The sequence below is a fragment of the Strigops habroptila genome, chromosome Z (assembly GCF_004027225.2).
Source record: "Strigops habroptila isolate Jane chromosome Z, bStrHab1.2.pri, whole genome shotgun sequence".
In the NCBI taxonomy this organism is placed as follows: Eukaryota; Metazoa; Chordata; class Aves; order Psittaciformes; family Psittacidae; genus Strigops; species Strigops habroptila.
This window is the reverse complement of record NC_044302.2, coordinates 11,580,071-11,592,795: the sequence shown is the minus strand read 5'-3', so window position 1 is coordinate 11,592,795 and position 12,725 is coordinate 11,580,071. Positions and strand designations below refer to the sequence as shown.

Here is a 12,725-nt window from a genome sequence, read left to right as displayed (position 1 = left end):
GCCCTGTTGGTCGCATTGTCTGACAGGAACTGCTAACGCTGGCACAAATCTTCTCTTCAGAATATTTCACTGAAATGGGCCATGGAATACTCACTCGGAAAACCCGAGGAAAGGCAAGGAAGAGAAGGGCTGCTGGTGCCTCCCCGTACTCGCTGGGCTGAGGGCAGCACGAGCATCGTGCTGTGGAAGGGGGTCCCACCTCTGTGTCCCAGACTGCTGTCCCCTGCACGCTTCCATCCCCATGTATCTCCCTCTGTCATACCAGTGCTGATCAGAATTACAACCAAAGAAAGGCATATGCCTCAGTTACTACAAACAAAACAGATCACACAACTTGAGTATTTAGGCACAGCCACAATACCAGTGGAAGACCAGACAGGAGCGCAGCCATCCAGAAGGACAACCTGGAGAGCAAAGCAGCACAAACAGGAGCGCTCCGTCTACTTTGAGAGCCACGCTCTCCTAAGCAGACCAAAGGTTACCACAAAGCACAGCTACAATGCAGCAAAGCAGCAAGTATTTTCCAAATTAGTGGACAAAGTATTTAAATGCTATTCAAAGTGGTTTTTTTCTTCTACGGAGTTTGTCACACAAAGTAGTTTAAAATGTATATTTGACTTTGATTTATTACAAAAAGACTTGAATTCCATTTCAGGAATAAATCATAAAATACACAGATAATGTACAAAGCCATTATGCCTTGGAGCAAATAAATCATCGGGCTTATTTTCAGCTACATTCTTCTGGAATAAAAATATTCAGACACAATGATCTTCCTGGCAAGACTGTACTCACAGGAACAGTTATATGCATTAACTATCTACTTCAGAAGAACCAGTGGTGGCAATGCTATTTTCCATTGCATCCGGACTCCTTCTGACATTCCATTCTGGTTCAATCACTTCCCTTCTCTGTACAAGGCATGAAATTAAACATTTTTGGTACTTTGACTGACCTCTGAAAGGAGTTTGCCTTATTAAAAAAGCAGTCAGCAAATGATAAAATGAAAAAAAACCTCCAACTTCCCTGGCTACAAGGTTAGAAATATTTATAAGAAAACTGGTGATCTGAATATTTCTGTGTACGAAGAATGCAGCTCTCAGGGGAAGAAGAAACTAGGACTCATTAGGAATTTCAAGCCGATTAAGTTTCAAAGAATATTTAAGGTACAGAGGTTGAAGTTTCCCCTGCCTGGGAATAATGCTCAAAATAAACAAATGGTTTAGTTTTTTTTAAGTGCCAGCACACAACATTCCTAATATAATTTACAATGTTAAACAGTAAAGATAAATAGTAACATCTGTTTTACTGAACTCCTATTTTGAACTAATTTCAGTCTTCCTCAGAAACGGGTAAAGGATGGTTTTAACTGCTTAAATAAAATCCAAGTGGTGGAGGATTTTTGCACTGTTAAATGCTCACTGCAGATGCCAAACTCACTTCACTTTAAAGTTCACTTCTCGAGGATTTTCTTCCAAAGAGCTGAAACTGTCTTAACTGGGGAAAGAAGTACGACCACCACACTGGACAAAGGCGGCCAGGGTTGGCCAGCCGTTACTGAAGTGTGCAAAGCAATATACTAAATCTCTGTTGCAAAGCCTGCAGAACAGTATTAGCATATGGGTGTGGGTTTTTCCACAGATAGACACACCACCATCTCTTTTTACAAGGTTATTTTTTCCTACTTTCCTGTGCAGAACTGTTCGACTCTCCTACTTTAGACCATAGTAAGAACAAACTAAAAACATAGATACTATGAGACTATGTAGTAATCAAAGACAAAGTGGAATAATCACAGGTGTCAACTAATAACTTTTTCTTAGTAGTAATGTGTTTCCTTAAACCATTTCTTAGAATAATTTATATTGCACATACAATGAGGTCTTCAGCTTGCAAGCTTTTTGTCCCAAGAAACATGGCTCTAGCATCTTGACTTCCTTAATGTTACCAGGCAGAACAGCTATCTATCTCAGCAGGGAATAACCTTACCTAAAGGTATCTGTCTTCCTGTTTAGGCAGTTGGAAGCAATGGGACTGTTTGGGGAGGTCTGACTTCAGAATTCCTTGTCTCTGAAACAGGTGATGAGTTTAATCAAACTGGTCACCTACAAACAGGAGCATCACGTAGAGATGCAGTGTTAGGTTAATCTGTCCCATACCATCCTCCTAATGGGGGCACACAATCAACTTTGGAGTATTTTGCTGAAAAAGTACACACATAAAATTGCAAGATTTCATTTCTAAACAGTGATGTCATGCAAATTCCCTGGCAAACAAATCTTACACAACAGGTTCTTTAAAAAAAGAACACTACCACTAATAAAGTTAGAAAACTTAATTATCGAATCTATATATCAAATCTATATCAAATCAGTGTCAGTCTTCCAGACTTGACACCAACACTAACTTGCAGTTCCAATTACCATTTTACATAGTACTTTTTTTTTGGGGGGGGGGGGGGGGGGGGCTATTTCCCTAAATAAACAAAATACTCAAAAAACCAGAACACCACAACACACTTTTCATCCTCCTAGCAGAGTTCTTAATGGCTTTGGTAACGATAAGCCCTGTGCACAACCTGTCTACCTACCGAAGAGTCAGCTTAGAATAGCAACATAATGCAGCTAACAAGGAGGTATGACTCAAACTGGCGTACCAGATGATGAGATAGCACCCCTTCCCACATATTACTGAAAGTGGGCAGAATATTATTCATTTTTACTATGTAGCAGTGCCCTGCAGTTTGCAAAGTGATCTCATGACCAAAACACCTCCAAGGGAAGACACGATCCTGCTCACTGAAGAAGTGTTACCTACAAGACAAACTAGATTCCCGCAGAATTACAGCTACAGCATTAGCAGACATGAGCAACCCAACAGACTCATTTCTGCTAACAGTCAACCAGCAGTGATGATCTGATATTGACAGCTACTAAAATGCTATGATTTAGCAAAAAAGCATTTAAGTGCTAAGCATTTTAAAAATAAAAAGCCATTAAAATGTAGTACAAAGTATTTCTAAAGACAGTGCTAGCAGATCTGAGAGCAGATGATGAGGCTGTAGAGCAAGACAAGAGGACAATGGCATTCCAGCAAGCCATAGCCTTTTCTACTGATTTGAAGCAGCTTTTTGCTACAGACAGTTCCTCAACTTGGAAAAGTCTGAAGCCAATCCATGCAAATCACAGGAAAGATAATAATAATTTTAAAAAAATTATTTAAAATTGGGCTTTACAATGTTTGCTAAGAACAGCCTACATTTTATATTTACTCAGACATTTTTGTCTCACAAGCTTCTTGATCAAAAATCTTCATTTACTTTATACAGATAAAAGCAAAAAAGTTATCTCCATTTAGTACAAAACCAAGTGTCCATGTAAATATCCTATGCCCATTCATGCTTCCTTTTTGTTTAGGAGGGCAACATGTACATCTCTGTCATTATTACCACTTTTAAGACAAAACACAAGCTCCATGTAGCTAAACCAAGACTCATTCTTCACATTTGGCAGTACTGAGGCTGCTGCAAAACTTCACACAAGATGAGGAAATACACAAACTTTTTTCCAGTTTTAATTTCCCCCCTCCCCCCCGGATTTCCTTTACTGCTTTTATTAACAGAAGTGCAGCTTTACTGCAGTCTTCCAGCTTACAACAGAGCTGGAAAACTTAACATAAAACACACTTTCATTCCCCTTGATTTCTAACCTGTTTCTCACCCATATAAGCACAGAACACCTGAGAATTTAAAGTTTTTTGAAAGGGGAAATGAAAGGCAGAAAATAAAAATCAGCATTTGCATTTCTGAAATTAAGAAACCTTGGGAAACTCCATCTGTCACCAACACTTCGATCAAGACAAGTCACCTTCTTGCACATCCTGGCAGACAGCTCTGAACTAGCAAGCTTTGTTCCGCTAAAAAACAGTAAATGAATTAAAATCCTCACCCACTGCTGCTACAGTCCAGGCTGCCTCACCTTTCTTTTAGTCCAAATCCAAGTCACTCACTGAATGTTCAAAAAAACCTGAAGTTTTCTTAATACTGCCTGCCTGGAGGCTAGATCCCATTACATCAGTTTAAAAACGTGTGGCACTTTAGAAAACCTATAGCTCTCTGCTAAATTTCTAAAGCCAAACCTGCTCTGCTTGTATTTCTCATTCTTCCTCAAGACATACAGGTTCTGATGAGGCAGGCTTAGGAAAAGCGTGTCTTCCTTAGATGGGCTCATGCATAGAAAAAGCCTTGTTCTCATGTCCTCCTCACGAATTTGAGGTTCTGTCCTCCCACCCCACCATGAAGTACAACTCACCTCCTACTGTTTCTGTAATACCAGACTCCATCCCTCTTACAAGAGGCTTTGGAGTACCTCTTCACAGGATACCGCTGAGCTGCCACTCAGACACTCAACCATCACTCAGTTCTTTCTCAGAGTTGTAAGTTCTTTCAGTCATCACTACAGAAGCTACAAAAGCAACTTCAGATATTACTGTATTTCCCCCTTGTATTTTCTAAGGAAACAATTACACTGCCTCTCACACTCTTTGGCCCTCAGTTTCCCTGGTCAGTGAACTCTGATGAAATCAAGCAAGACCTTCATGTTTTTCTGTTTCCATTGTGAATTTTTTAATCCTGGTGATAGTTTTAGAAAAGGTTAACTTTTCTACAGATATGGGGAAAAAAAACCCAAATCACACTTTTTAAAATTAAAATTTCAGCATAAATAGCTCAGTTTTCAAATCACAGAAATGCAGAGTAGGAGAGGCTCTTGAAGGTCATCCTACTGTCCCAAGCAAGGAGCAGTTTCACCTGGGTTGGTTTTGCTAGATGCAGGTTTAACCTGTTCTGTAAGTTATGCATGATGCAGGCTCCTTACCCTTTGTACCAATCCACGTCAGTGCTTCGCTAACACTACAAAGTATTTCCACAGCATCTAATATGAATCTTGCCTTCTGAAATTTAAATTCATTACTTCTTGCTCCACCTTACATGGACATGAAGAACAAAACAATGCCACATCTTCTGGCAGCTTCTTACATACCTGAACAATTCTGATTTTCCTTCTTAGTCTTTTCTTTTTGAGAGTCAGTCTTCTCAATTTGCCCTTTTCAGTCTTTTCAATTTGTTACTCTCTAACGTCTCTCCAGTTGCTCACTATTTCTCTAAGTACCATGGCAGTGGTGCATGGGGGCACTGTTGTGTTTAAGGCCATAATAATCAATGAAGAGAGTTGAATGCTTCTTTCATGGTTCTTGCAGGTTACAGCCATGTTAAATACGTGACAACTGCCTCTTTGCACAACAACAACAACATTGATTTATTATTTGCAAACACACAACACTGACTCCTATTCAACATATGACTACCATAAGCCATAGAACGCTTCTTCAGAACTGCTTCCCATGGGGCTCCGCTTCCGAGGCTGAAAATGTCTTTTTAAACATTGTGACATTACATTTTCCCCTCTGAATTCTATCCCAAACTGAAAACTCATTTTTTCAATTCAAGATTATTTTTAATTCGGCAGGTGTTCCAGCATACTTGTATTACATGCTTTCCATGTTACCTACAAACTTAAATATATTCTTTATACTGACCTGCCAAGGTCCACTTTGACACTGAGCAACTGGTAACTGCTTCCTGGGCACAATCATCCAACTAGTTTGCCCATATACTTAAGTCATCTAAACCACGCTCCCTGGCTGATTTACAAAACAACCATTTGAGTCAGTGTCAAAACCTTAAATTTCACTGGTTCTCAAGCAAAACCAGAACACAACACTTGTCTCATTACACAAAAGTTTCCATAAATATTGACTTTTAAAAAAAAAAAACAAAAACAAAAAAACCAAGAAAAAAACCATATGCAAGATGCGGAGCTTTCCAATACCTAAAGGCTTACAAGAATGCTGGAAAGGGACTTGTTACAAGGGCATGTAGGGATAGGAGAAGGGGGAATGGCTTTAAACTGACAGAGGGGAGATTAAGATTAGATCCTAGGCAGAATTTCTTCCCTGTGAGGGTGGTGAGGTGCTGGCACAGGGTGCTCAGAGAAGTTGCCCCATCCCTGGCAGTGTTCAAGGCCAGGTTGGACGGGGCTTGGAGCAACCTGCTCTAGTGGAAGGTGTCCCTGCCCATGGCAGGGGACTGGAACTGGATGAGCTTTAAGGTCCCTTCCAACCCAAACCACTCTGTGATTCCATGGTAAAAGTACAATGATAAGTGATCAATTTCCACAAGATATGCCTAAAATCAGAACCAAGCAATCCAGCTGGTTTTGCCTGTGTTCTCTTTACATTTGTTCCTACCACAGAGCTGCCTGTTGAGGAAAGCATGGCAAGTGCACCCGGAGCTCTCAAACATGGGTTTGGTCTATACAGGCAAAGCAGGGACCAAAGCAAGTTTCTCTACCTTTGCTTTAAGCTGGTAGGACATACAGGCAACTTGAGCAAACAATACTTTGCTTTGCTGGTGAACTCCCTGCTGAAGAAGCACTCTCTCCACGCAGTGTGTGGGGCAGGGTCTGACTTAGCACCTAGAATTACTTGACTAGGCTATAAAAGCCGTATACAGATACTATAGCTAAAAAGAGTGATGTTATCAGATTGCCTTCAAAAATACCAGAAGACATTTATAACAAATATATAGCAAACCTTAACTCACTCTATACTAAGTACATAACACTGAAAAAGTCATATTTCTCACTATAATTATGTACTACAAATAGCATTCTACTTAACTACTTCATCTGTAAGTTGTGCAGTTACAGAAAGCAGACATACGCTGTGTGTATAACGTTTATCCTTACAAAGTTACCTGAAATCTACATAAAAAATAAGAGAACTCAAAAATCAGTTTTCCACTCAGGATGAAGTTCTGTAGGAATAACTTTGCAACAACTGCTGTAAAGTAATGAAATATGTCAAAACATGAGGAACTACTTAAAACACCAGGGATTCAACTGTGACTGTCACTTAACACTGCATGTTATGTAATTAAGACATTTACTACAGGAGAAATACCCAGCCAGGTATAATAAGAGTTGGGGATCCTCTTTTAACTTCAAACCCTCTGAATTCTGGCTGTTGGGCACTGGCTGCCAGCATACGGAAATTACAGCAAAGTAAAGACAAATTTTTACAATACAAAATGTAAAATGTCTCAGTCTAGCATGGTATTTTCTTTTTAGGCACAACAGCTCAAAAAGACAAAAACGCTTTGAAGAGTGATAAAACATTATTTCACACCATTTTCAATCATTAGTCAAGTAATAGACAGTTTTACACAAACACTGATGACAATACACTGCTCCCCAGTGTTCAGGTTTCCTCTCAGAATGGATAATATTACTGAAAGTATAGGTTGATTTAGAATATGATGGCTTAGTATTGTTAGAAATATTAGCTAACATAAAACAGAAAATTGTTTAAAACTTCTGTCTAGCTGGTTTGGAGGGGCAGGGCGCTGGGTTAGTTGTTTGGGGTTTTTTGTTCTTGTTTTGCATTATTATTTTTAAACTGAGCATGGTCTCCCCCAAGAAGAAAGAGGTTGTTGGATTGCAGGTTTTAAGATTAAATCATATAGAAGATTACCATTTAGAAATATATAGGTGATACAACATAATTGTACCTCATCTTTCTTATTTCATGAAATCTTTAAATAGACTACAAGATCTTACAGAGAAATACCTATTAAATACCTAATTCAACATTCAACAGCTGGAAGTCAGGCACTGCAAATGACTTACTACTTTCAAGAAAACATAAGAAATGGAGAGTTTCTCTTTTTATCAGCGTAGTCCACAAATATGATGCAAAGCAGAGGCAACTTTTGGTGTAGAAGTGATTTTGCAGAGATGTCCAGCTAAGAAGGAATGATACAAATTCACATGCAAAACAGTATCCCCCGAGGTAACTTACCTCAATGTCTTGTAGGCTGAACTCTTTTTGATCTTTAAAGTTTGCAGCTCCTGCACTCAGTTCCATCAGCATTTTTGCTATTTCTGGTTTTATTGCTGCTGTGAGTCGACTCGCTGCTTCCATGACATGTTCCTGCACGTCTTTCAGTTGCATAGCTGCCTTAGAATAGTGCGAGTTCCTAAATACACTGCTGAAAAGGTCTGTAAGGAAAGTGCTTGTACGGCAAAACACATTGAGTGCATCCAGGTATTTGGAGATTCCCTGCTGGATGTCTGCAATCGGAGTCGTATGGGACACAGGGTGGCTGCAGCTGCCCGCAGCAGCTGAGGAGACCAAGGGAGATGCTGGGGATGTAGATGCCAGCGGTGCGCTCAGGGTCCTGCCTAGCTCAGGCATTTGATACTGCTGGTGTTGCTGCACTTTTTGCTTGGACCCGCCAAGCAAAAAGCGCCGCTTATAGTCCATTTTGCTTTCTTGTGCACTACAGCAATACATAAGTGAGTGCTTGTCCAAAGATTCCTTGAATTAACAATCACTTGTCAAATTCCTTCCTCAAATATATAGTTACGTACAGTAACAGTGGACGACTGTGTACACAGGTTTCACAAAAGGCATTTCAAAAAGGCAAGCGTCTGTATAATCTGTATCAGCAGTGAGAAAGGCAGCAGATTTGCTGACTTTGTATTTTCAGTGTCCAGTGCAGCCCTGCTGCAGTTAAAACTGTAGTCAAAAAGCAAGCCAATGTATCTTAATAATGCTCTGTCTCTTACTTGGTTTTCCACTCTGCAGACAGAAAAGCAACGCTGGAGCAGAGAAGCTACCGCCTACAATTTCTTCGTGAGCATATTGTCATCACTTGCTGTTAAGTCTACAAAAGTTATTTTTGTCAATGCAAATAATAGTTTTAGAAGCAATAGCTTAATACGATTTTCCCATTAGTAATATCAGGAAAAGTGGAGCAAACCACCGCTCAACAGCGATTCTAAAAGCAGTGCAGAGGCTCCTTCCTTGAAAAAGCAAATCCTTATGTCAGCAGATCAAATATCTTCAAATGCCTTGACAGATCCAGTCTGCCAAATTAGTTTACTTGTAGTGTCTCACATTAATACTGGAGAGGAAAAAAAAAATCTGGACTGTTTACAGAAGACTTTGCAAGTGTAAGCTATTAAAAATTAGAGTGTTTATTATTGCAAGCCTTCTTTCCCTTTCCTTGTTCGTTGAGGTAGTTGTTTCCATTGTAACATTAAGAAGTGGTGCTTCCACACTGCATTTGCGCTCAATTGGAGACTCAGAACAAAAATGCACAAATGTATTTGTAAGGCCTCTAGGTCATTTCCTGTGAAGGGAAAAAAAGAAAAAAAAAGTTTAAAATGTTATGGAGCAATGAGAAAGTTTAACTCCTGCAGTGTCCCGGCATGCTTCTCTAGGCATACGATGTCAACTACACGCAAGACCAAAAGGGAGGGAGAGTTGTGCTGACAGTGTAAAAGGCAGTTACATGTTGTTGTTGTCCTGCTAAACTCAACCTGCTGAATATTTTCTTATTAATCCTCCCATTCTAGACTGTCAAGACTAAAGCTAATCCCCGGTGCAATCCTTATACAGTTAAGAACATCGGAAGGCTATTAATGCAGAGGGCAAGGGGAGCTGATCACATTTTCTAACCTCATCCTTCTTAAATAAGAACGAAGTCAATTAAACCTTTTTTCATGCGTCATAGTTTACTGCATAAATCCGATGCTCACATCCACTTTAATAATTTAGTACATCAACAGGTACAGGTCCTTAATTTTTTTCTCAGTACAACATCTATCATACTAACGAATTACGTGAGGCAGACCTGCCTAACAGATTGGCCTAAATAACACTCTCACCCAGACATAAAAGTAGGAAGGAAATACTGCCCTGCTCCTACTAGCCAATTGAAGGTGCAGCTGAAGAGCCAACAGTGCTTTTTTGAAGGTATTTGTAGGAAGGCGAACAGAGCCTGAGAACAGAGCCTGAGCGGTGAGAAAGGGTCAGTTTGCAGCAGGAGACACTCTGGGCCAGGCTGGAGGAACTGGAGCTTCTGGAAAACGGCATGAAGATTTTTAAGCCCTTCCCCTTAGCCAAACACAGCTCTTAACTGGACAGGGCTTGGCATCTCATGATCATGTTTATAGGCTGGAATCATACACCCACACAATGGTCACAGTTATCCTAGGAGCTCATCTATGTGTCTTTATATAAACATTTTATATAAACACACAATATATTTATACACACGTGTATGACAAGATTTTTTTTTTCATGTCTGTGAGTTTATATCTTGTTACTTAATCCCACCACCATCATCTTCCTTTCTTCTGTGACAGAGTCAGAACTGCATTGACCTCACTATCTCTTATCTCACTAGCTAGGTTTGGGTGGCAAACCCCATACTAGTGTCCTGAACCGGTAGCTTTAGCTTCCTACAGCGTTCCTTGCTTTGAGAGAGGAACATTCTATTTCTTCAGACTGCAAAAGACACTGATTAACAAAGTCAGGACATTATCAGAAAGAAAGTATAATGTAGAGAAATACAATTTGTTCAATCAGTGTATCTAGTCCTAGCTATTACTCACACTTTAGACCACTCTCTCCTTCTCCTACACATATACGTAATTTGATTTGATCAAATAAGGACATCTTCTCCTTACTGTAGCAACTGCAACACACAAGGCTAGTATCAAACAGTAATTCATAATATTTTTTTCCCCACAGCACTTAAAAGACAATCTAGACATAATAGGAAGGAGACCTTTAATTCAACAACAAAATGTTCCCTTAGCTCTTATATTTGAGATACAAAACCTGTATTAATATTGTCAAAATATTAGCGGAATAAAGACTTTCAGTCAAAATTTATTATTTCCACCTGTATGAACAAACAAGACATCAATTCATTCTCATAATGTGTTTTGACATACAGATATGACACAAAGAAGTAGGCAAGACACAGCAGGACAGAACAACATATAGGGCTGATGGTCTCCCACCCACTAAAACAACAGACACAAGTTTTTCAGGAAGTTGTTGCTGCAGATGGTTCTGCTTCTGAGATCTAAAGCAAATATTCTTTCGTATTCCCACTTTTTAAAATTTGAAAAACATATAAATCCCAGCAGAAATTCCCATACACATTTCAGCATCCCTTATTAAAATACTCTGATTACTTTCTGTCCTAACTACTTTATACTTCTCTCAGTATTCACATGTAATGCGTCAAAATGGAATAATCCCATTAAAAACAGAATTTTCTTGGAGGTCTTCATATCATATGCACAGCTGAAAATATTTTTCTCCTTGCTTACAAACTATAATATCTTACAGAGAAAAGCATGAATAAATTGGCTTCTTGAGTACATTTAAGTGTAGACAGAATAAGAGTTGGTTAATTCATATGCATTGTGTAAACGAATTGATTATTTTCTCTAAGTAGACATGAACTTCATATTGCAGAGGAACTTAAGAAACACCTAAGTGTTAATTAGTGCCAAAAGTAGAAAAAGCTAAAAAGAAGGAGTTTTAAAGTTATGCAGCACTGAATTAGACAAGCATATTAGAGAGACACTACAATTTGGTACTTATTACACATGAAGCCTTTCAGGATCAAACTAAGACACTGAACTAATCATCTGAAATGGTCTGATATTTAGGTAATACATAAAACTGCTACATCTTAAAAGAACATGAATGCAATGAACAGAAAAAAAATGGTGTTTTGGTATTTGCTACAGCTATAAACAAATGTAATAAATCATTGTGTTTTGCTTCTAGATAATTTCATAGTCAAATCTGCAGGTACTTATTCAATTCTTCAATACTCCCTTGTAGTAAAGTGAATACAAAGGCCTAAAGAGGACAGCTTATATCTCCAGCATCTAAAGAGATACTTGCTTCAAGAGAGGAAAGCTACAATTCTCAACGCTAGGCACGTGGCTGATGCTACATGTCTTAAACTTTCCATAATGAGATCTCCAACATGCTACGTACAAAATAAATACTCTTCCTTTTGCATCTTTTCCTGACAAAGTGACACAGAGAATCACACGCTTTCTCCTCCCTTCCCCAATGCTATGGTCCCCCCACTGCTCTTGGTGCACGGATTAAAAGTTGGGGCTCCATATTGCAACTACATGAATTTTATGCTAATGTAACTCATCATATTAGAAAAAATAATAATAATGTTTCATTCTAGTGATACAAGAGCATGTTATCAGTCCAAAATATAAACCTTCAGCTTGTACTTACTTGCAGAAAACAGAAATATTCACAGAAATCAAGTGTAGAAAGTACCAAAAAAGCTAGCATACCACTAGTAAATTTTATTCCTTCCTTTATGTAATCAAGACCAAAGCAGCGTTGCTCATGTACTATTAAACATCATAAATAGAATATATAAGAACAAACTCCACACTGAACACTAGCCTGTTGAAAGCTGTAAAACGCTACTGAGAAGGCTCAGCACATTGTTTATATTCTCACTTTAAGGAGATAGTGCCATAGTTAACTGCTACTAGTTTGAACTATTTGAACTTCCACAGAGAATCAAGAAGGCACCTCCATGAGTTGCTCTAAAAAATGGCCACACTTGCATAGAGGGAACAGAAACTGCATTAAAGTGAATGTGTATGTGAACCAAGTTCACTACTGGTTTTTAAATGTAACAGCCAAAATTTTTTTGCTTAGAAACTTCCCAAAAAAATCAAAAGCATTTTCTCCAACTTCACTGATTGCAAGAGACATAAACTAACAGGGAAGACTTTCAGGCAAATGGAATTTGGCAC

At 38.9% G+C, this 12,725-nt stretch overlaps 1 protein-coding gene across 3 annotated transcripts in view; it reads right to left on the bottom strand.

The window, feature by feature from the left end:
• Positions 1-12,725, bottom strand: part of GARRE1 (granule associated Rac and RHOG effector 1) — a 67,728-nt gene that overhangs the window by 29,063 nt on the left and 25,940 nt on the right. For all 3 annotated transcript variants that reach the window (XM_030512725.2, XM_030512724.1, XM_030512726.1), the window contains exon 2: positions 7,918-9,253. In XM_030512725.2, the coding sequence (XP_030368585.1) occupies positions 7,918-8,412 (495 nt within the window). In that variant the 5' untranslated portion in view covers positions 8,413-9,253. The remainder of the gene's footprint in view (positions 1-7,917; positions 9,254-12,725) is intronic.